The 22,025-nt window shown below is 39.3% G+C and overlaps 1 protein-coding gene across 16 annotated transcripts in view; it reads left to right on the top strand.

The window, feature by feature from the left end:
- LOC6609964 (heterogeneous nuclear ribonucleoprotein L) overlaps positions 1-22,025 on the top strand; it is a 97,796-nt gene that overhangs the window by 1,682 nt on the left and 74,089 nt on the right. For all 16 annotated transcript variants that reach the window (XR_004361515.1, XR_004361514.1, XM_032716563.1 and 13 more), the window contains exon 2: positions 21,657-21,794. Coding sequence is in view for 14 of the 16 variants with exons in the window: in XM_032716563.1 (XP_032572454.1) it covers positions 21,657-21,794 (138 nt within the window). In the remaining 2 variants the exon portion in view is untranslated. The remainder of the gene's footprint in view (positions 1-21,656; positions 21,795-22,025) is intronic.

Below are 22,025 nucleotides of genomic sequence, written 5' to 3'. Positions count from 1 at the left end.
GCAACCATTGTAATTTTCCACAGCCCGAACTTGTGTTCTCACCCACGAAGCCTGCAGCAACAGCAATTCCAAATGCAGCAGCAGCAACATCAAGAGCAGAGCATCAGCAGCAGCAATTGTTGCTGCTCTTGTTGCGTTAAGGGCTGGAAAAATCGATTTTCCCCAGCGGCGGTGGCTGGCTGGCTGTGAAAACTCTCGTTAGCCGGCGCTTATCTGCGCTCGTTTCGATAAAAATGTTGAAGCCTGGCAAAGGCAGGCGGGCGTTAATAAAGTTCGGAGCACATGATAAACAGGCAGCGCGTTCGATGGTTTATCGATTCTGATCGAATTGGTCGCATCGCTAGCTCAGGAATATTACTTAATTTCGGCGGGCGTTTTTCCTTGCGGAAAATTCTTGTTGTGTTGCCGGCGGATAATGAGAAAATGCCAAAAGAGTGAGTGGAGAGAGAGCGAAAGCGAGTTGTATGCTCTTCTTGCGGCCGCGCAAAGTATGCAACAATTTTTCTCTTAGCCTGCGCTCAAACAACGCCTAATGGCTTGCTCATCTGGCTATATATGATATATCTTATATATATATATATAAATGTATATGCGTATATATTTTGAGCTGTTGCTTCCGTGTGACGCAGCTAGTACCGATGTTGCTGCTGCACGTCGCACACACTTGACTTGACAGCGCAATTAGCACATGAAGCAGCATCTTCTCGTCGTTTGAAGAGTTGCGCTCGTCGCCTGTCCTTTTTTCGCAAAAATTCGCTGGAGCTGGACTGGATGGAGCCGTTTGTCGCTTGCCACTTGGCATCGTTTACGCTTCGGCTCCACCGCTAGCTGTGGATACCTGTGGACCCATGCCCCAAACCAAGCCATCTCATACCATCCCATTCCATCCCGAACTGCGTACGTGCCCAAAAGGCGGAGGAGCAGCAGGCCGCCAGTTGGTTGCTCTTCCATGTGATTAAGTGCACTCGTAGGCGGATGCGATGCGCTAAATCCCATGAACGAGGCAAAGCCAGAGAACTTTGGCCCACTCATCGTGTGGCAGGTTAAACGATTTAGTTCTTGCCCTTTCGCCAAAGTGGGATGGAAGATCAGGCAACGTGTCAGCCCTGAAGAGGGCGGCTTTGCTTCTTGGCCAGGGGGTCGCGGCTCATAGAGCTCTGACCCACTAATGACGGGGTAAGCCGCCCCTAAGCAGCGAAAGGGAAATCTAATAGAATTTGAACAAGTATCTGCGAAGGAATTTTCTGCGACGCAAAGCAAGCTTTAGGCTCTCTTTAAAATTAGTACTGCATTTGGTAATTGTAATGTTTTGCTTTGTGAAATAAAACTTGTATTTATATCTGTTGAAAATGAAAGAACAATAGTTGAATTCAGCTAAGTAAACACGGCTTGATAAAAATTTGCCTATACAAACATGTTTTAAAATAGTTTAACTTTGAGACTTTGTTTTTATCTGAGCAATTTGATAGTTTGCCTACCTCTTCTGTTCTTTAAAAATTACAAAATGGAATGCGAGTAAAGAATTTGAATGCCAAATAAAATTTAAGCAATTTTCCGAGCTTTGGAATATTCACTTTTATGATTGTTTGTGCTTTCGGGTCTGTATCTCATGTCCGATGCCATACGCCAGCCACCGAAATTCGTCTGGCATCTGATAAAATCGTCAGCATCAGCATACACGTCTGTCATTTGCACTTTTCCCCCAGACGCACGTTTCCCATTTTTTTCCATTTAAACTGAAAGGGTCAGCGGGCAATGCGTTTGGTGGCAGCTACATCGTCACCAAAAACGCGACTTTCACAGCCGCCGATGCGTCTGGCAGCATGACGCATGCTGCAGCATCGAAAATCCACATCCACACGCTTCGTACTCCGACATGGTCATGGCAAATAAATTCTGCATCCAGACCCCGCCCAGCCAGACCAACATCCCATCATCCTACTGCATCCTCCACCATCCCATCCACCCAGCCATCCAGTCATCCATCTATCCATCCAGACAGTTATAAATAGAGCAGGCGAGCTGGCAGGCAGACTGCAGTCTGACCAGCGGACGATGCATCCTTGGCAGCCACTCCACTGTACTCCACTCCAGTTGCCAATGATGTATTCGGGAAAAAATCACAAGCCATTTTTGGTGGTGCGTGTCTCGAGGCCGCACAAGCCCGCATGCAACCCCAAAATGGTAACCCATACTCTGGACTAGATTTTTAACCTGCACGTAAAAAAGGGGTTCATCTAATGGAACGGATGCAATGGTCAAAGTGCACTGCCACACATGCCCTTTTCCCCGAATCCAGTTCCTAATTAAATGCAATGGAAATTCGGGGTTGCTCCTATATACATCTTTAATTTTTTGGCTTTTCCGCGATTCTCGTTTTACCTTTTTGGTAAGCCTGAGTGACCAGCTGCTGCGGCTGCTGGGTCGCTGTCCGTTTATTAAAGATAATTGATTTTTATTGTCTTTCACGTTTCAAGTTTTAATTGCAAAAGTTGCCATCGATGTGCCATCAGGGGTGGAGGTGGCATCAAAGGCAAAAAGGGTTGCTGCTGCCGTTGGCCTTCGTTGGCTGCGGTGCATTACACCCTTGACTTGGGCTCCTGTTGCAGTTGTGTAATTGAACTAATTGAAATTGCTGTTTGCCAGGGACTTTAAGGCGCAGTGGCGAGTGTCCTTGGCATCCTCTCTTTAACCTTTTTAACGAAAAATGCATGACACTGGCTAACTAATTGGCTTCCTGACAGTAACTAAGCTCTCTTGTCTTAGTCACAGCTTTGATGTTTCACTTAAATTCTGCCGTTGAAAGCCTCGAAGATCAGGCAATTTATCTTTGATGTACATGTTGGAACCTGAGGACCACATTTCGAGCTTCATCATGGGGCAGTGCGGCAAAGCTACGCTCCCAGAAATGGTCAATTGTTGCAACGTCGTCGATTGTGGGTTCTTTCGTATCGATGGTCAATTGATTTTCTCTCTTTTACCCAATTTTCGGTCATAGGAAATGAAATTCCTTCTCTGATTCGCATATTAAATTAGGCAGACAACTGTGTCCATTGTGAATAATAATTTTCCATGTTCATATTTCGGTCAAAGCCATCATAAATTCAAATCCGAAACGAAAGTCTAGTCCCGTACTAGAAAACAAACCAACTGAGTTTATGAATTCTTAAAGAGATCAGCAGTATGAAGACTTTTTCGTGAGTGAAAAGTTGAGATTTTCATTCAGACAACGGCATGAATTATTTAATTATTTGTTGCGTTCCTTGAGTTTAACACAATGGCATTGTGTTCATTAGAAGTATTTTCAAGTGAAAATTGTAAGAGTTGTAAGGGTTGTTAGACAAAGGGCTGCTTTAAATGTTTTATAATATTTTAAATGTATATATTTTATATTTCATTTAATCATGCCAAATTAGACTAAGCTTCTTGGTAAAAATTTCCGACTTCCATTTGATGAATTGAGCAATCAACAATCGTTCCGAAAAGAAGACATCACCATGATGACATGATGACGATGCGGGCTGGGAGTGATGGCCTGTTAGTAGCGCTTCAAATTAACACCTTGTCATTATATTTTGTTGGATTTTCTTTGGAGCGTAATAAGGCGATTTTATGGCATTAAAAATACATAATCTAAGACAGCACAAAAACGATTCTAAAAATAAATTGTAAAGTTTGTCGGTTCGTTATTTTGTTGTTGGTCTTGGTCGATGAGTTTGTCGACTTAAACTCCAATTACAACAAATTATGAATCGTGTAGAAACAAAGGAGCAAGTATTTCTTTGCGACAAGTTCAAGCAAAAAGTTCAATTTCGACGCGCTGTTATGTTGCTGCTTCGTTATTCTCCCCGTGGCCAAGATACATTTGGTTCCCCTGCTGCTATTACCGCTGCTTTCTTTATGTTTCGTTCTTTTCTCTCTTTTTTTTTATTTTTGTCATTTACTTACATTGCCTGGTGGATATATAATATATTGGACAAGGGAAGGGGTGGGGCCTCCGGGGGGGCAGTCGTGTATTTGCCGGATGTCATGCTGGGTCTCTCTCGAAGGTCGGAAGTGTAGTTTTTTAAGTACACGTTTATGTATAATTTGATATATGGCGCATTGTCATTTGCCATCTTATATGACCAACTATATATGTGAGTGTGCATATTGTCTTTGGGGGAATCGGATTCTGCAACTGTATCTGGAAGATATGAAATTGGGCAGAAGTAGTAAGTGCAGCGTGGGTGTTTCTGGTTCTCTTTTTTCTGAACCAGAAAATGGAACACAGTTGAACGAGGTCATCTAGGAATGTTTCAATGGCTAACGAGAATGAGATGAGGCAAGAAGTGCTTTAAAAGTGTTAAGAACTTATGTGCTGAAAATATATTGTTTTGTATACTTAATAATGTGTTCAACTGAGAATTCTTGTATGTCGAACTATTTTTAAACATGATAATCGTACCATTAAATATAATCGACTGTTAAGCTGCCAAAGTAATGAACAGAAATAGGCAGTAATCCGGTTAATCTTGAGAATCTGCATATTATCAATTTAGTATTTTTCCAACAATGTTTAACCTTCACAACAACCCCATGGAACTAAGCATTTAACCACCCTTCCTGAGACTCGTGTCAGCTGCAAGTAGACACACTTACTTATTCATAAACGCACTTGCGTATCCAGTAAAGGTTCTTTCAATTTTAAATTATTTTGGGACCCCTTATTTACGCTTTCCATCGGCTGAAGAATCAATGGATCATCGACTGCTTTTGTCGCTGACATGCGACATACTTTTAAATGCCAATTACGAGCGCCTGCTAACGGTTCTCGAATCCGCCGCTCTTCTTCATTAACTACTACCTACCATGGTGTATTGTTTTTTATTCGTCGCTACTGCTTTTCAATATGCCACGCACAAGCTGTCACTATCTATCTGAACCCAAACCCAAACAGAGACCCATGTAATGCAGCACTTTGGAAACTTGCGTCAGGTACACAGAGAAAAATAGTTTCTGGAAGCACTACAGGTTTTACAAAAAACAGATTTTTGATTGACTAAGCTTGCTTCAATTGTACAAGTTACCACAAAACCGTGTTAGTAATCGCTATTCGACGAACCAAGCAATTAAAAGCAGCTGTGTTGCATTTCACGTCTATAACCAGTTGGGAATTATAAGCTCAAGAAAATGCCTTACAAATCTATAGGAGGATTCTTCCAGTGCACTTATGCGTGCGTGTGTGGAAGCGAAGTGGGGGCGGTGGGTTTTTTGGGGGAGGATGAGAAGGTAACGCCGTGACTTGCATAGAAATGTACTTTTTTTCCGTTCATTTCGTCGCCTTCGTCGCCGCTGTAGTTCTCCAAATTCCTTTTCCCCAACTTTGGGTCTTGCCTAATTCGCTACGCTACAATTTGTTTTCATTTGCCCGTGCCGCCTTTGCTCGTCGTACCGCCTGCCACGCCCCTCGCACTCCAGCCTCCAACCACCCGCCGGCAGCAGCAGAGTTCCTTCGCTTTTGCCATCTCTCGGAGCCCGTTTATTTTCACTTTGAGTCATTACAACATTTTGCCATGTTCTTTCTGCTGTATTATTGCCATTATGATTATTGCGTGCCACGCTCTTGGGCTGCTCCGCTCCCTTTTTTTGTTTTATTCTCCAGAAGAATTCTAATATCTTTTGGCCGTAATTTTTCTGTTTTTCTTTTTTGGTTTTTGTACTTTTTTTTTCTTCGCCTATGTCGAAATGAAATTCGTGAGTGAAATACCGTGATGCAAGTAAACAAAAGGCGCCATAATCAACGAAGAAAACTTTTCCCCAGGGCGCATTATGAGCTTTTGGTTGGAGGAGTTGCGCCAAAGTATCTTACGATTAACCAAGAACGTACTGTTAGCCATGCGGACTGCAAAAATGTGTGTGCTTGGCAATTTGATTTGCTGCCGAAATTTTTAATTATGATTTTTGCCGCTTCCTTAGGTTTAAAAGTTTTTTTTTTGTTCTAACCGCTGAGTAATGAAATTTTAGGGCATGTGCAGCAAGCATGTGCAGTGGATAATTGTTTATGACTTTACATGGTTTTACCTCAATTTTAGTATGCACTCAAAATGTTGAAAGCCTCAAAGTTTGTCTTAATGAAAGTCACTTTCAGAAAAATATAGTTAGTCCAGAGTTGCATAGAATATTATCTCAACTTTCATATTACCACGGGCAAGTAATCTGAAATCATTCTTAATGTAAACAAATAGCATAAAGGGAAAGTTTTTTCCATATTTTCAATTTTTCCAGCTGAGGAAAGTTAAGCACTTGGTTTTATTTTATAAACTTTTGCATATATGCAGTACATTTTCAAAACAAAGATACTTTTTTTACACTTGGAATTCATTTTAATTTGATCATAGAATGACTTAGAAATGGAGCTCTAAATAAATCATAAACATATTGTGATACTTATCTTTTCGGCATGTATCTTCTTCAGTGCCGTTTTCATGAACAGATACATTTTGCACTTGGCTTGCACTTAACGACCTAACTAATTGATTTAAATATGTGCACGTCATACAGATTGTTATTAAGCCATTTGCTGGTGTTTAGCATCTATTTGGCACGCTCCCTTTTATTTTTTGACCCTATAATTACTACGAAATCCATTTACGCCCGGGCATTTCACAACTTTTAAATGCAAACAAAAAGCACAAAAAAAAGAGAAGTGTGGTGCAAAGAAAATAATAAAAACAACAGGCGGAAGAGTAGCTGGATATGTATCTTTATATGCAGGCGAACCAGCTGTATCTGTACGATTGTATCTGTATCTGTATCTGCGTTCGCCTCAATCGAAGTACACTTTTGGGTTTTGTTTTATTTTTCGCTTTTTTTGGGACTTTGGCTTTGCCCCCTTTTGAGTGTAATTCGTTTTGCTCTTTTTTGGAAATGATTGGTTTTTTTGTTGTTATTGTTTGTCATTATTTGTGCTTACTTCTTCCCGATTTCTCGCTTTTTTGGATTTGCCCGCTTTGCTTTGCTTTACTTTACTTTACCGCTGCTTAAACATTATTTGCTGTTATGTAAGCAGGCCTCAACGCATATTTTGTTTCAATTTTATTTTTTTCTCGTACTTTTCGATATTTCTTTACTCAGTTTCAGTTTTTATTTCATTTCGGCTCTTTTTTTTTTTGAGCTGCTGCCACTGCCGGCGTTTTTGGTTCATGTGCATGTGGATGTGGCCACATTATTTGGTAATTGTCGTGGTGTGTGTGGGGCATAACTGTGTGTTGGCCAGGTTATTGAACTTGAACGTCAAGTGACGTGTGGCCTGCTCTCTGGCCCTCTGTCTCTGTAACTTTTTATTTTTTGGTTCACTTTTCTGGGCTGGGCTGGGTTTTGTTTTTCAGTTTTTCAGTATTTCAATGCTTGCTTTGCTGCCGCCGTTAGAGTTGGTAGACAATTGTATCCGATGGATACAATTCGAGGCGGACTGAAAAGAGAAAGAGAGAAGCGCTAATGATTGCAGTCCGAACAGCCGAAATTTTAACTGCAATTTGGGCAGGAAATAAAGTTTCAACAGCCGAGAATGTGTGTATCGACACATCTACAAAAAAAAAAAAAACAAAATAATGTGGATCTAGGTACATGTAATGTCAAATGGAAAATCTACTTTATTTACTATTGAATTCTAGGAAACTGAATGCATTATTTACCAAACTGCACCCTAAGCCTGGTTAATGTAATTAAGCCATTTCACCTCATTTCGCCTTTTCCAATTTAAATTGTAAACAAGTGGTTTCGTTTCGCAAAAAACAAACATAAAATTAATTAAAACCTATTGATTATAATTACAAATAATGATAAAGACTAGGCAGAAATAAATGGCTTTCAGTAGCATAAACACGAAAAACGTCAATGTCAACAAATTATTTTGTTTAATAATTTAGTAGAATGATAACAATAACAAGCTGACAATATGCTGCCGGGGGGGAAAAGAATATTTATGCACTTCGGGTCCGCAGAACTTGTCTCATTTGAATTTATTTTATTGGCCAGCGGAAAAGTGAAAGACAAAACTGAAATAAAAAATAGAGGCGAACGCGCGCCTGTCGACGAATTGGGGGCGTCTCAATGGAGACAGTTTATATGGAATATATGTATATAGATACAAATACATACATCTTACGTTGGACCGGTAGACTAATTAGATACAATTCCAGTTGGGCTGGCATGCCGTTCTCAAAGCACGTTTCCCTCAGATACATTGCGATAAATAACAACGAACAACGTTTGCAGCTGAAAACACGTTTCCACTTTATCGTTTTCCCGCCCAAGTACCACCTCCCCTCCTCCAGATATTTTTCCCGATCTCCACAATCTGTCGCACATTGTCGCAAGTGAACGTGTTGTTCTAGTTGGCAATTGCACATGTTTGTCTGGGCAGCAGCTAACAGGTATCCCCCAGATACAGATACGATAGCCATTACCATGAGCCAGTGCAGCAAGAAAAGTTATTATACACAAACGCAGACGAATTCGGGGAAACAGTTTATAGTGTATGTGGTGTTTCCAGTTATGAGGAAAGTGTAGTTGTTGTCGTCAGCCAGAAACTACAGAAATATATTATTGTATAATAAGTTGACTGGAAACCTAAACTTAAAATGGCAAAATGTATTGAATAAGACATGGTAACTGAAGATAGCAACCTAACTACACTAATTCAGAGATGTAATCTTCTATCATTGTGTTGGTAATCCAATTACAAACCCAGCATGCTTGCCAAATTAATCACCAATACGAGGAAGATCGTCTTTGGGGCAAAAACCCTTTTTGAATTGTCATTCAGTTCTTCTGGCTCTTTTGGCGCGCAATTTTATTTTGGCTGCTTTTGACTCATCGACTTGCCGCAGTCAAGTCATGCAGGCAAAATTAAAAAAAAAAAATTAGAAAACAAAAAACCAAGAAAAGAGGCAAACACCGTATTTGCTTTCTTCTGGCTGCGGGCGTTCTCCCGCTCCGCTGGCTTTCTTCAGCACATTTCTTTCCTCTCTGTGGTTCCCAAAAAAAAGAGGAATTGTTTATGATAGCATTTAATTGCTCTCAAAACTCTTTGAAAGCGCTTGGTATTTGTTGATGTTTCCATTTGATTTTTTGTTTTTTTTTTTTGGTAGCACTTCTAACGTGGCCCACTATGTCGATTGTAATTACTCAATTGCTCATACGCCACCGACAAACGTAGAATTGCTGTCTCTTCTTCTTCTGTCTATGTTTCAGTTAAGTACATAGATAAAAAACAAAATTAAATGGAATTGTTGTTGCTTTGGGTTTTCTTGGTCGCTTTTTTCGGCAGGTTCTTGAACTCTCTCCCTTAGATATTCTCTTTCTTTCTCTGTCGCTTCTTACGCTCTCTGCACAGATAAAACAATTAGAGCACCTTAAGTTATGCATTCGAAATTCAATATAAACGCTATTATATCTTAATTCTTATTATCGGAACTAGAAGAAAATATACTTTTGCCCTCAGTCGAGCGCAAGTACAGTGTATCACTGAAAACTTATATTGAACATATTGTGCATTTTTAAATTATTATGCATTTCCAATCCTATCTGCTAACTACTTAATCGTTAAGATAACTACTTAATCGTTAAGATTTCGCAGTCTTGTCTAGATTTTACAAACAGGTTAAATCGATTTTACCCAATACAAAATCGGTGCTCCCTGTCGAAATGTTTCACCTTTTATGGAAATTTTTGCACTGCAGCGTTGAAGTTTTTTTTTTTCATTTTTTGTAAACGTGTTTTGTGCAACAAATAACCGAATCAATGCAGTTTTGGAGTCTGTATGGTGAACTTTTTGTTTTGCTTTTCTTTATTTTTATGCGCCGGTTTACCTTCACTGCAAATGTTCTCCATGTTGCTGCTGATTTTGCTGCTGCTGCTTTTGAAATCCAGTTTTGCGCAGCTGCAGCAGTTGCAGTGGCTGAGAATCGAAAAGCGCAGCCGCAGAACAGTTACGAGGCAAACAACGCCGCCAGCACAGCAACAATAGCAACAATATTAACAATAAAAACAATAACAAAAGCGCAGCCGACAGCAGCAACAACAACAAGAGCATAATTTCGCTGACCCACTAAGTTAGCAACAACATAGCGCGAAATATAATTAAATGTGCGTGTCAGTCAATGTCTGTCTGTATGAGTGACGATCGCGCGACGTTTCAGATACAGTTTGAACAGTATAAATTGAGATGCAAAAAATAATAATATAATTTAATGAAATAAAATATTATATTTAGAAAAGAAAGGTAAAAGAAGTAAGCTTAAGAAATATATTTTTAAAACGAAAAAAGAGTAAATACAAATATAACTAATAAATAATAAATAGAAAGTATCTTTAAATGTATCTTCAAGAGTATCTTGTATCTTAAATTGACTACAAGTGCAGTGAATTTGACCAAAACCTGTTTTCTGTCAGGAAAAAAGAATTAGCCTGCCTGTATCTTTGAGTAGATAAAGATATCAAAATGATTATCAGAACGACAGTAGTTTGAGATACAGAAGCTTGACTGCGGCGAACGGTAGGGGAACAGCGTTAGCCACTGGAAGCTAAGTGCAGCGGTTGCAATTTAAGCTCGGTTCCATCGGCAAACAGCGAATCGGCCGGAAAGCCTGGAGCGTTAAAAATGAACGTTAAGGAATGAAAAAGTTCGGAGACGGACGCGTGAGAGCGTATGAAAACGCGAGCGGGGGAATCGGTCAGTCATGTGCACCGCTCGTCTGCATTGCGAAACCGATGAATTTGCCTCTTGCCAGTTTTTTTTTCGCATTTTTTTTATTTATTTATTTGTTGTTTTTTTTTCTTCTCTTTTTTTTGGTGCTGCCAACGATTCTTTGTAGGCCTTTCTTTGCCTGCGTCCGTTTATTCGCTGGCGTTTATTTTTATTTCTTTATGTGTTGCTAACGGTGCTTGGCCTTATTTATATATAATTGTGTGTCTTTCGCCGATTCGTATTTGTGTGTAAACACGTTTTTTTTTTTTTTTTTTGGAGCTGCGCTTTGCAAAATCGAACGAGTGCAATGCGAAATGTGCTGGCCCTTAACCCATTGATGCCCCACCAGTTTGCATGCGTGCTATTGAATCGATTGAAAAATAGTTAAAAAGTAAATACTTTACATAAAATGTTTTTAATTCGTAGAAGTGCACTTATTGCAAATTATTTAAAAGGAATGAAATATTTATATTTGTATCTTTGAGGTTATTCTGCACGTAAAAGTCTGTTTTTCTTTTCGTGCCCTTTTCATTCGTTTTTCGAATTTTTTAAGCAAACTTTTTATGGTGCTGACTGTAAATGCTTTTATATACTACATATAGGTGGGTACATATATGGATATATACCCAACAATCCCGATCTTTTTGTACGTTTGCATTTCCTTTTGCGTGCTTTAAATGTATTGACCCAATTCTCTGGCCTGAGTGTTGGAATTTCGTTTGCATTTCGTTGAAACGATTTATACACAGACACCGATTTTTATCGCATTTAAAAGGCTGGGGCTTCGATGAATTTAAGCCCAATTGCATTTGCATGATTATGAGGCTGTCAATTAGGAGCCTATATAAAGTCCCCTTACATATTTATTACACATTTTAATTGCTTTGCACATCTGCGTTTTGCCGCTGTGCCTCATAAATCTTTGATGTGTGACACTTAATTTTAAAGACATCTCAATTGTATAACTGCTCTGTCTAAAATCATTTCATTTAAATTGTTTTGGTAATAAGGTTGCGACAAATCAAAAACTAATTGCTTTGTGATTGAATCATTCTATTCTGCTTTTGATATGCTATCAATCGACTAATGAAAAGTCAATAAACTGCATATTTTGGTATAACACTATGTACTCACACTGAGGGAAAAACTGAAGGCACGTGTAGAATGTGATTCAATTATTTGTTGTTTGTTTTATGTGCGGTTTTTGTTTTCCTCGTGGTTTCAAACACGGAGCCACATTTTTGCTGCTCCCTCACATTTAATAATATATGCTGCAAATGCAGAAAAACTTGGCAATTCGATGGTTAAAGAAAAAATGTTATTTATGCGCAGGTTTTTTCCAGACCCCTTTGCTGCGGGTGCCCATACTTTTTATATTTCGCCACCATTTCCATTTTATTACTGAAACGATTTCATTAAAAACGTAATAAAGTTATTAATGCCCATACGAATCGAAAGTTCCGTCTGTCTTACATACGTGTGCGTCATCAATATTAATATCTCGCTCTAAATGGCTTTAAATGAATTGTTAATCAAAATATCTCAGTGATTAACTAGTGCATCGGTTGACAAGGACCGTTTAATTTTTAATTAATTTTCCGTATTTATAAATATGCCATATGTATGCCGTTTATCAAAGGCAACGGGTCAATAGTAAATATTAAAATGTACTAATTGCATTATGTTCTCTCTTTATCTCTCTTTGGAGGTAAGTTTACTGATAGCTCTATAATTTATGGTATTTGGCTTTAAAACAAATTACTCGATTGACTTGCTCTGCTTTAATGCGCTTTGATTGGCTTCCCAATCAATGGTTATCATAGATTAGAAAGTGCAATCGTGAATTTAGTGTCGAATGTATCGTTTGCAACTACTGCTGCAGCTGAAAGTTAATAACAGACGGAAACAATCGCTGCCGTTGATAATCAAATCACAGTTGACCAACTGGACATAATGGGCTATATCGTTGGCCCCGTTTTATTGTATATGGGATATATATCGCGTTATTGATAGCAACGCTCGGCCAGCCATGGCGAACTCGTCGAGTGGCTCTGCTCCATATAAGCCAGATAAAAAGATACAATACTTCAATTTCATTTATTTATGTAGCGCACTTTGCATTGTTGGAATAACAGCGCATCAGAATGAGCGACAGTTCGTTCACACCAAACACGCATTGAAAGACAACAAAAAATTCCACTTTCCTCGCTGCCTCGCGCTTTTTTTTTATCGTGAAATATTTAAATGGTTCCCTGGCACATTTCGCTACTGATAGCACATTTCAACAGCAAGCCGGCTAAAAAAAACAGAGCAAACACCTAAGAAAACAATGGGAATGGGAATGGGAGTGGGGCTGGCAAACAGAACGGATCACCTACCTCTTGACGCTACAGGAAAAACATCTCAAAAATACACAAAAATAAGCTAAGCGAGTGCAAGGTGACAAAAAAAAAGTCGATTAAATTCATTTTACATTTGACTGCATTTAAATGAACACTTTTTCTGGCAAAGATCAGATACTGGAGAGTGTTGAGGCGTAAAGTATCTTAAAGTAGTTTCCAATTGAATTGGTTGAAGTTGTTTGTAAATGAACAGTTTACAGTTTTCAGAATAGAAAGTATGCAAATCAGTTATTAGATAAGGACAAAAATTTCGCTAAACTTTAAACACTGAACATGTATCTTTAGTTGGGGAACTCAGACATAAATCTATCTTATTCATACAACATGTGTATGGTGCAGTGGGAAAAATTATGCGCCCAGGCGAAACTGAAAACGGCGAAGAAAACCAACAACAATAAAGTGAAATGTGTTTAAATATTGATAAAAACAATAAGAATAACAGCGACACAAGCTGGAAAAACGTTGTTGCACACAAAGCAAACGGAGTGAAAACAACAACAATTCGGCTGGCCACATGTGTTAATTTGCGCTCACAGGTGAAAATGGGTGGGTCTGGGTGGTTGCCTTTCAGTGGGTGTTGCGGGTGGTTTTTCGTATGGGGCGATGTGTTTTGTCAGCCAGGCAGACAGACAGTCAGACAGACAGGCGGACGGACAGAGACCTAGGGGCAAACTTTGGCAAGCTGCTGACAAATATTTAATGCCTGTCGAGTTGAGCGCACGGTGTTCGGTTTGCTTAGATCCGCTCGATTCAGTTTCAGTGGGTCAGGTGCAAAGTGGTGCAGTGGGTGGATGGATAGTGTGATTCAGCGGGGCACCGTGTTGTGTATGCACAAACAGCACCCGTTTCGCTTTTATTTCCCTATTTGATGATTAACACATTTGCAGTCGCCGTTGTCGTTCGCATTAGCTAGGGTTTATGAGGAAATTAGCTACTTTAGAGTTGCGAGTTTAGAGATGTGATTATCTTGCTGCAAGATAGTTAATAATCTTCCATTATAAATTAGACAATATTTTTGATAAAATTAGAAATCAGCAACATTGTAAATAGTTTTCCACTTTTAGAAATATTTATATTTAAAGCTAGTTTGTTTTGTGAAAGTTTCTCTATGTGCAACTCTAAACATTTGTTGACAGGAAATATAGATACCTTTACTTTCAGCTTTCAGTTTTATTTTCGGTCGAAGGGAAATGGGTAATGAGGTGGCTCCTTGGACGAACGATGCGACTCGTTAATTTAGTGGCCGCCAACGAAGATAAAGATTCCGCGGCCAACGTAAAAATTTGAATAGAGCCAGCAAATTGCTCCATCTCCCTTTTTTGGGCATCCCCCAGCACCCGCACACTCCCACACCCACACCCACATTCATGTTGGAATTAGGGGGCGTGGCCGCCCTCCTGGCGAGTGGAGTTCACGCCGCTTTGTTTGCCTAGTCGTCGTCGCAGGTGGTGTTCACAATGATTATGACCGTGGTGTTTGCTCGGAAAAAGTTTGGTAAATGAAATTTTTATCGCACTGAAATTGCTGGGAGCTCTCTTTGGCCATAAATTCGGTCGAGAACTACATGAAGTTATTTTGGGGATTATTCGGGAAGTGTGCATAAAGTGTGGGGCTTACCACTTCAAGTGGGGAGCTAAAGAAAACACAGTAATTCGTCTAAAATCCGCTTGAAGTGCAAATAAATGGGTGTATATTGTTAAGCAGACAGATCAGTAGGAGATTGGATAACTTGGGACATGTCTGGTATAGTTTAAAATTGGAATAATTATAAATTGAATGCCCAATCGAATGGAAATGATTGAGTTATTTTCAGTTCCCAATTAGCTGCGGTCCATATAAATGCGAATTTTCCGAAGAGCTTATTAACTGCTCATTAAGTAAATGATAAATGCTCGTGTTAAATCGGCCAGACACTTATTTCGCCAAATGGCAGCGAATATAGATTTTTGGCATTTGGCCTAGAACTGATATTATACGGCTCCCCGTCATGCACGCTGTAAAATAGATCAAAAGGCGAAATCGTTGCAAAAACTAAATTTGCACTGGAAAATTATAAAAATAATTGAAGAATATTGTTATTATATGTATATATGCCCAAGGTCTATACCGAAATGTATGTAGGTAGGCACGTGCCCGTGTTTTATGTAAGTTTCACTTTTTTTCGTTGAGAAAAATACGTTTTTCACCCACTCGAGGTGGATTCGATTACGCATCAAGATGATTAGTTTTGCTTTGTCGGCGCTTCCCGGCCGGCCAATTGTCAAGTTAGAAAAATAGCGCAAATATTTTAGTCATTGACGTAGCAATGGTCCAAATGAAACCGGCAAAACAAAAAAAAAATGAAAGCGAGAAAAATGAACCGAAAATGCCGTTGAAATCTGTCGAATGCCGCAGACACTCTTGCAGGAATCGAAACACCTCGTCGCACAATGAGGAAAATTTCAATTGTGCACGCCCAGCGTTGAGGAATGTCTACCCAATTTCACAGCACCACCCAAACCACCCGCACCACCATAGCCACTCGATGATGCTCTTTTGTCCATCCACATCATTCCACATGACAGTCGGAGATTGGTTGAAAATCTCAGAGATTTGTTGACATTTCTGCTTACATTTAATTCAATTGCCTGGTTGTGTGTGGTGTCCCAAAAATAAATATAAATTAATCTTATGCTCATGCATGTACGATTTACTGTGTGTTTCTACGCAATTGAAATTAGTTTTACTAAATTTAATTTAATTAAAAGCCCAGCCCGAAAAAGGTTGGCCGCATTCTCAGCCTATTTCCTGAATTGTGCTACATACACATATACATGTGCTCTTTGGCAATCAATTTCTGCCGCAATAGAAATTTATTTTCCTGCCACGTACCCCCAGCCCGTTACCTTGCAAGTATTTTTATGCGCATTTAAAAGCATTTTCCATAAATAAAAAATTATGAAAAAAAGAAGGGCAACCGACAAATGTATAGACGAAACGAAACCCCAAACAGACGAATTAGTGAAGATTTTCACATGAAAAGCGGCGCGTAAATTGCGCGCAGACCGCAAGAAGACGCAAGAAGAGGCAGTCGAAAGGGGGAAATGAAAATGAAAATTGTTTTATGTTTGAAGCGCCCGAAAGATTTTTCCACATAAATTACATGCACACGGCCGAAGAGGCAGCAGTAGCAGACTGTTGTCATAAGTGATCAACGCGGTCAGACCTCAGGCCCAAGTCAGTCAGCCCAGCCAGCCAGCCACCCATCCATCTATACATCTGTCCTACAGTCCCTCCGTCCATATGAGTATCTCTAGTTTGTTGCTATATCCACTGGCACGTCAAGTGAACTGACATTAAAATGACGAAAACGCAAATCAACAGCAAACAACAAACAGCGGCAGCAAGAACTTTCCGCTTTCGGCAGAGTTTGTTGAAAAGATGGATGGATTTATGGCTCATTTTGTTGTATTTCCTTCGTTCCTTCAGTTTGCGTCTTCTTTTTTTTGCAGGTTGGGTGTCTTGACCGTCAATAGTTTGTCTTCGGGAAAATGCCCGAGATGTTTGAAGAGGTTAGGTCTTTTCCATGTCGTAATTAAGTCAATTTTCGGTTGGGTAAACATTGAATAGAAAAATAAATGGGAAAATTAGATAAGAAATCGATTAGAGGCTTGTTTCGCAATCATATACGCGTATATTTACGCCATAATATTTTTTAGGGAATTAATAGCGGACGATTGCTTTCAATTTTTAAAATTTGTTGTATAGAAAGTTACCACCAGAAAAGTGACTTTTTAGACCAGGTGTTTGGATCTGGCTTAATGTACATAGTTCATAAATTATTTTCTTAATAGGCCACACTTTTCCACATTGGCCTTAATCTCTTCATGTGGCCTAGTGCTCGCACTGTTTCTAATTGAAAATCATTAGAAAGCTAAGTACATGCAATTTACTTTTCTCTTATTGTTCGATGTACACGTCAGCTGAAAAAAAAGTGGCAAGGGGAAAGGAAAAGTACAAGCACAACAGCACGGAAAACTCAAACGCCGAACTAATGACAATTTTCAATGCTCCACGTGCTCCTCACCCACACCCAACCACAACGCCCCAATCCCCAACTACCACACGCTGTGACTAATGAGCGTTGCTAACTGAGATAAGAGATCTGGCCAAATGGCCAAATGCCTGAATACACAGAGAACTGAGAACCGAACTGAACTGAACTGAACTGAACGGAATAGAGCAATTGGCATTTGTTACCAAGAGATTTTCGAAACAAATCAGATACAGATACGAAACATAGAAATCTGTTTACCGAGTACTTATGTCATTCATGAGAATGTATCTCTGACGTTTGCGACCGCAGAATTTCGAGATGCTGCCGCCTCTGCTGATGATGGTGATGATGATGAAGACGCCGATGAGCAATGCCAATAGCATGCGATACACGGTATATATTATATAGTTTAAAAGGTTTGTCTTTGCCAAAATGATTGATTGCCGCCCAAGTAGCGGAGGTCGTTCAGAAATGTATCTCGCAGATACAAATGCAGTGCGGTGACCAGACTGTTTATAATTTACACATTGTTTCATTTTCGTTTCGTTTGGCATTTTCTGTAAATCCATTTCACTTGAGCTGCGCTGTGTACAATTTCCTTCTCTCGATCATTTTTGATGTTGGACCACTTGACTTGGACTTTTGATGTTTTTACTTTTGGCCTGGTCTAAAACAAAAACCGAGGATCTCTGGCACTCGCTCTTGTCGCTCACTGATCTGCAGCATTTAATTTCATTGTGGTTGTTGTGGCTGCTGTTTTAATTAAATTTCGCAACGCAAACGTTAAAGAAAACATTTTGTAAATTGCATTTTATGTGCAATTTTCGTTCGACATTTGCAGCGGGTCTTCGTCGCGGCGTTTGTTACCAAAAAAAAAGAAAAAGAAAGAAAACTTTAAGAGGTGGGTCTTCAGGGGGTTGGAAAACCGCCGGGAGTGCGCCCGTCTGCTGGCAGAATACAGTGCATCTAATTGCGAGTAACAAATGCCGCCTCATGTTGCTGTCGCCAGACATTTTCCTTCGCTTTTCCTTTTTCCTCTCCACTTTTTTTTTTTTTTGGCACCAAGGCAGGGACGGCGATGCACAGACGATGAAGCTGCCTCAGTCTCCCAGAAATGAAGGACACCAGCATATGGATGCCGGCTAGAGAGATGAGATGGACAGTTTTGGGGCTGTTTGGGGAGGAAGTTTATTAGCTACCTGGGACATTGGACAGCAGCAAATCAGCTGAGCAAATGCTGCAAATGGATCATCTTGTCCAATTTCGAATGAGAGGGAATCATGAGGATTTTGTTGTAAAAATATGTTTTTATGTGTTTTTAATATCATACAAACCAATACTTTCTCAGAGATAATTATTATAAAATAAAGAAAATATTGTGGTTTCGTTTGATGGATTTCGATACGGTTTAATTTTAATCAGTTGCGGTTTCACTTATGTTTTTAGTTTCCCTTCCTGCTTAGATAATATTTTATCGTTAACTAAAAGAAGTAAACTAAATAAATTATAAGCTGTCCCAGCAGGATTAATCGACTCCTCTTAGTCTCCGTTTCACTTCCGGTGCGAAATGTATCTTGATCAATTTGCAGCACTTGTTCTGCAAGCTTTGCTAATTTTAATTTGAGCAATCCTTGTGAGGACAGTTTGGCAAACGACAACAGTGCATACTCGTACTTCAATTGTTTGTCTCCCGGATTGTCATTCTCCTTTTGATGGTGTGTCTGCCCGAATCGGGCTATATTTCTATCTATTTTTACTACCTCGATTCTTTATCTGAGATTCTGCAGTTCATTGCGATTGCGACTCAACCCAGCGGCAATTTCTTCATCTTCATCTTCATGACGGCGACACATCGTTTTCCTTCTCCCTCTCTGATTTAAGCTTTTTTTTTGCATTTGGGTTTTCTTTTTCGTGGATTTCTTGGCAAACGCATTTATATTGTGCACTTGTATCTGTATCTATGTATCTGGTTGGATATCTGTTGGCTGTTGGATGGGTGAGGCTGCACTTTATAGCGACAGCGACCGCTTGATCGACTGAGTGCAAATTTCTCGAAGCAAAATTTATTTGTGATTTGCAATTCGCAATTTGCATGGACCGGCCGACGTAGTGAAATTTTGTGGGTAATTCATCTTCATTTCGTTGCGGTTCGAGCTGAAATGCTTTGCGGTATGCAGCCACGACACTGCCTCGCCTGCCGGCTATTTTCAATTCGTCCGCTGCTGCGCTAAAAATGTTTCAAATGTTTTTAACCAAAAATAAACCGAATTTAAGAAATAACACAAAAAAAGCCTCAGTCGAGAGGCCCATGCGAATTGTGCAGAGTTTCTAAAGTTGGTTTTATGCAATTAAAACCAATTTCCCATAAACAGACCATCAGACCATCATCTATCTATTTGTCTAACTATCCATCGATCTGACTATCTATCTACTATCTATCTATCTGTCTATCTATATATCTATCTATCTATCTGTCTATCTACCTATCTTGCTATCTATCTACCTATCTAGCTATCTATCTCTCTATATTGCTAGCCATCCAGGCATCCGTCAATCAATCATTTTAGTATCAGTTTTTGTTGTTTTTATGAAATTTAATCAACAGTTTCGAATTCTGTTGTTCCCAGTCTGTCGGCGATAGAAACTAAAAAAAATTCTAAGAATATTGGGGTAGCTATGGAGAGAGAGGGGTGGAAGGTAAAGAAAAATGTTGATGGTGTATTATTATTAAAGGGAAATTTGACAGAAAACAAATGTTTCCTCCTGTGCTGGCATGCCGCTCAGCTCTTTGTTTTCTTTACTTTTCCTCGGATTTTCACACAATTCGCTTTGTATGCGTCAAAGTTGTTGAAATTTGAATTAACCCTTAGCCGAGGCAAGGACGTTGTGGCAGGAAGCTGTCTGTTGGTATTTGGTATTGGATTACACACTCCGCATAATGAAGCCGCCAATGATCAATTGATGCTGCTGGAAATCATTAATATTTCTATGAATTTATGTATTTATTTAAATGGCATATGAAAAGAAACCAAGTGTTCTTTTGTAAACGCATGAATTCATTATTCTACTCAATTGCAAATATTAACCTTAGGTCAGCAGTTATCTTTGAGTTCAGCATTTGACTTAATGCCTACATATTTGTGTTTAAAATACGTATACACAACTTGCATAAGCATCTAAAAATACGTCACAAAGGCGAGCCATTAACCTAATTGCAAAAGTCAGGCAATGGAAACAAAAGCCTCAGGTAGCAACAGGCGGCACTGCAGTATAAATAAAAATAGGGTTAAGTGCGAGAATCCACTCCTTTAATTTCCCGCAAAATGCATTGGCGAAACGTTTAAAGTGCGCCAAGCAAGCGGGAAAATGAAATAATTGCAGACACTGAATCGGAACTACGGTAAAAGTTAATTAACTTTAATAGTAATTAGTAACTGCTGGCTGGCCGACAACGACACACTGGCATGTTCTCAACTTTTCTGGGCGAGCAGGAGGAAAGGCAAGAAAATGAGAAAATGTTGTAGAAGTTGGGATAACGTCAAGGTGTTGCTGCCAAGATTGTAGATGAAAAACCCATGTAATGATTTGAAATTAAGCAAGTTTTACCAGCAACTAAGTACCGAGTTAATTAGTGCGGGCATAAACGGCATTTTTTGGTGTCAAGACCAAGTGGCCCACCAACACCTGTCCGTCCGCTAGGCGAAAATATTCGAAATATTTAAATTCACGGCAGTTGTCGTCGTGGCTGATTGACAGTCGAACGTGACATGAACATGGTTCACCTAAATTCCGTAATTTATTTAGAAGCAAGTCAGCAAACCGAAAACAAAACGGATATTATGTTAGCAATGACTGCAAATCCTGTTGCTGTTGCCTTTTCCTCAATTTTGAACACTGAGCATTCAACATATCCCCATGACAGCGTCAATTAACGCGAAAAAGCAAACTTTTCGTTGACTTCAATTTTTGCACTCAGCCAAATGAAAATATGTTTTTGCATTGGCTTAAATTATGCCATTAGTGCAGAAAGTAATTTCGGTTCGGTTTTAAAAAAGGGATTGTTTTGGAGATAATGGATTTAATACATTCTTTAATTACTCTAAAGGTATTTGAATATATAACGATAGAAAATTTAACTGGTTTCACTCAATCCATGAAAGAGTTAATAGTGGGGTTCTGTAATTGTGCCTATAATTGTTTTCATATTGTCAGCACCTGATTGGTATTTCGCATTATTGGGCAAAGTTTATTGCTTTACTAGTTTATAAATCATAGAAACCATTTGAAACATTGCGGATAGGATATTTCTTATTTAATGTAAGCTGGGTTTCAACGGATTTCGTTACAATTTGAAACTAACTAAAACACCAGTTCAGACCACAAAATAAGGCCAGGCGTATTTACTATATATTGATAAATCGTTTGTTATACTCTTCGTCACCACAAAGCGCGATACTTACTTACTTATGTGTACATATTTTTACAGTCCACACCACAACAGAACCAGCAGCAAGCACTTATGAACAAGTCAAATGACGACCTACGGAGAAAGCGTCCCGAGACTACACGGCCAAATCACATTCTTCTCTTCACCATCATAAATCCCTTCTATCCCATCACAGTTGTAAGTACACACAGCAATATATATCTGTATTTTACTATTTCTTCCTCTGCAGCCTCTACTCCCAAAACATACATTATATTATATGACGATATTATCCTTACATATCCTCAAGCTACTTAGTATGGCGAAGGGAGATCTTCTGTGCTTCACATATATATTTCATTTATTTTTATTTATCTCCTTTTTTTGGCAAGAAATCGCAGCAAATAAAATGAAATCCATTGCAATTTG

The sequence above is a fragment of the Drosophila sechellia genome, chromosome 2R, assembly GCF_004382195.2.
Source record: "Drosophila sechellia strain sech25 chromosome 2R, ASM438219v1, whole genome shotgun sequence".
NCBI classification, from domain to species: Eukaryota; Metazoa; Arthropoda; class Insecta; order Diptera; family Drosophilidae; genus Drosophila; species Drosophila sechellia.
Note: the sequence above shows the minus strand (reverse complement) of the source record. Positions and strands in the feature narration are given on the sequence as shown.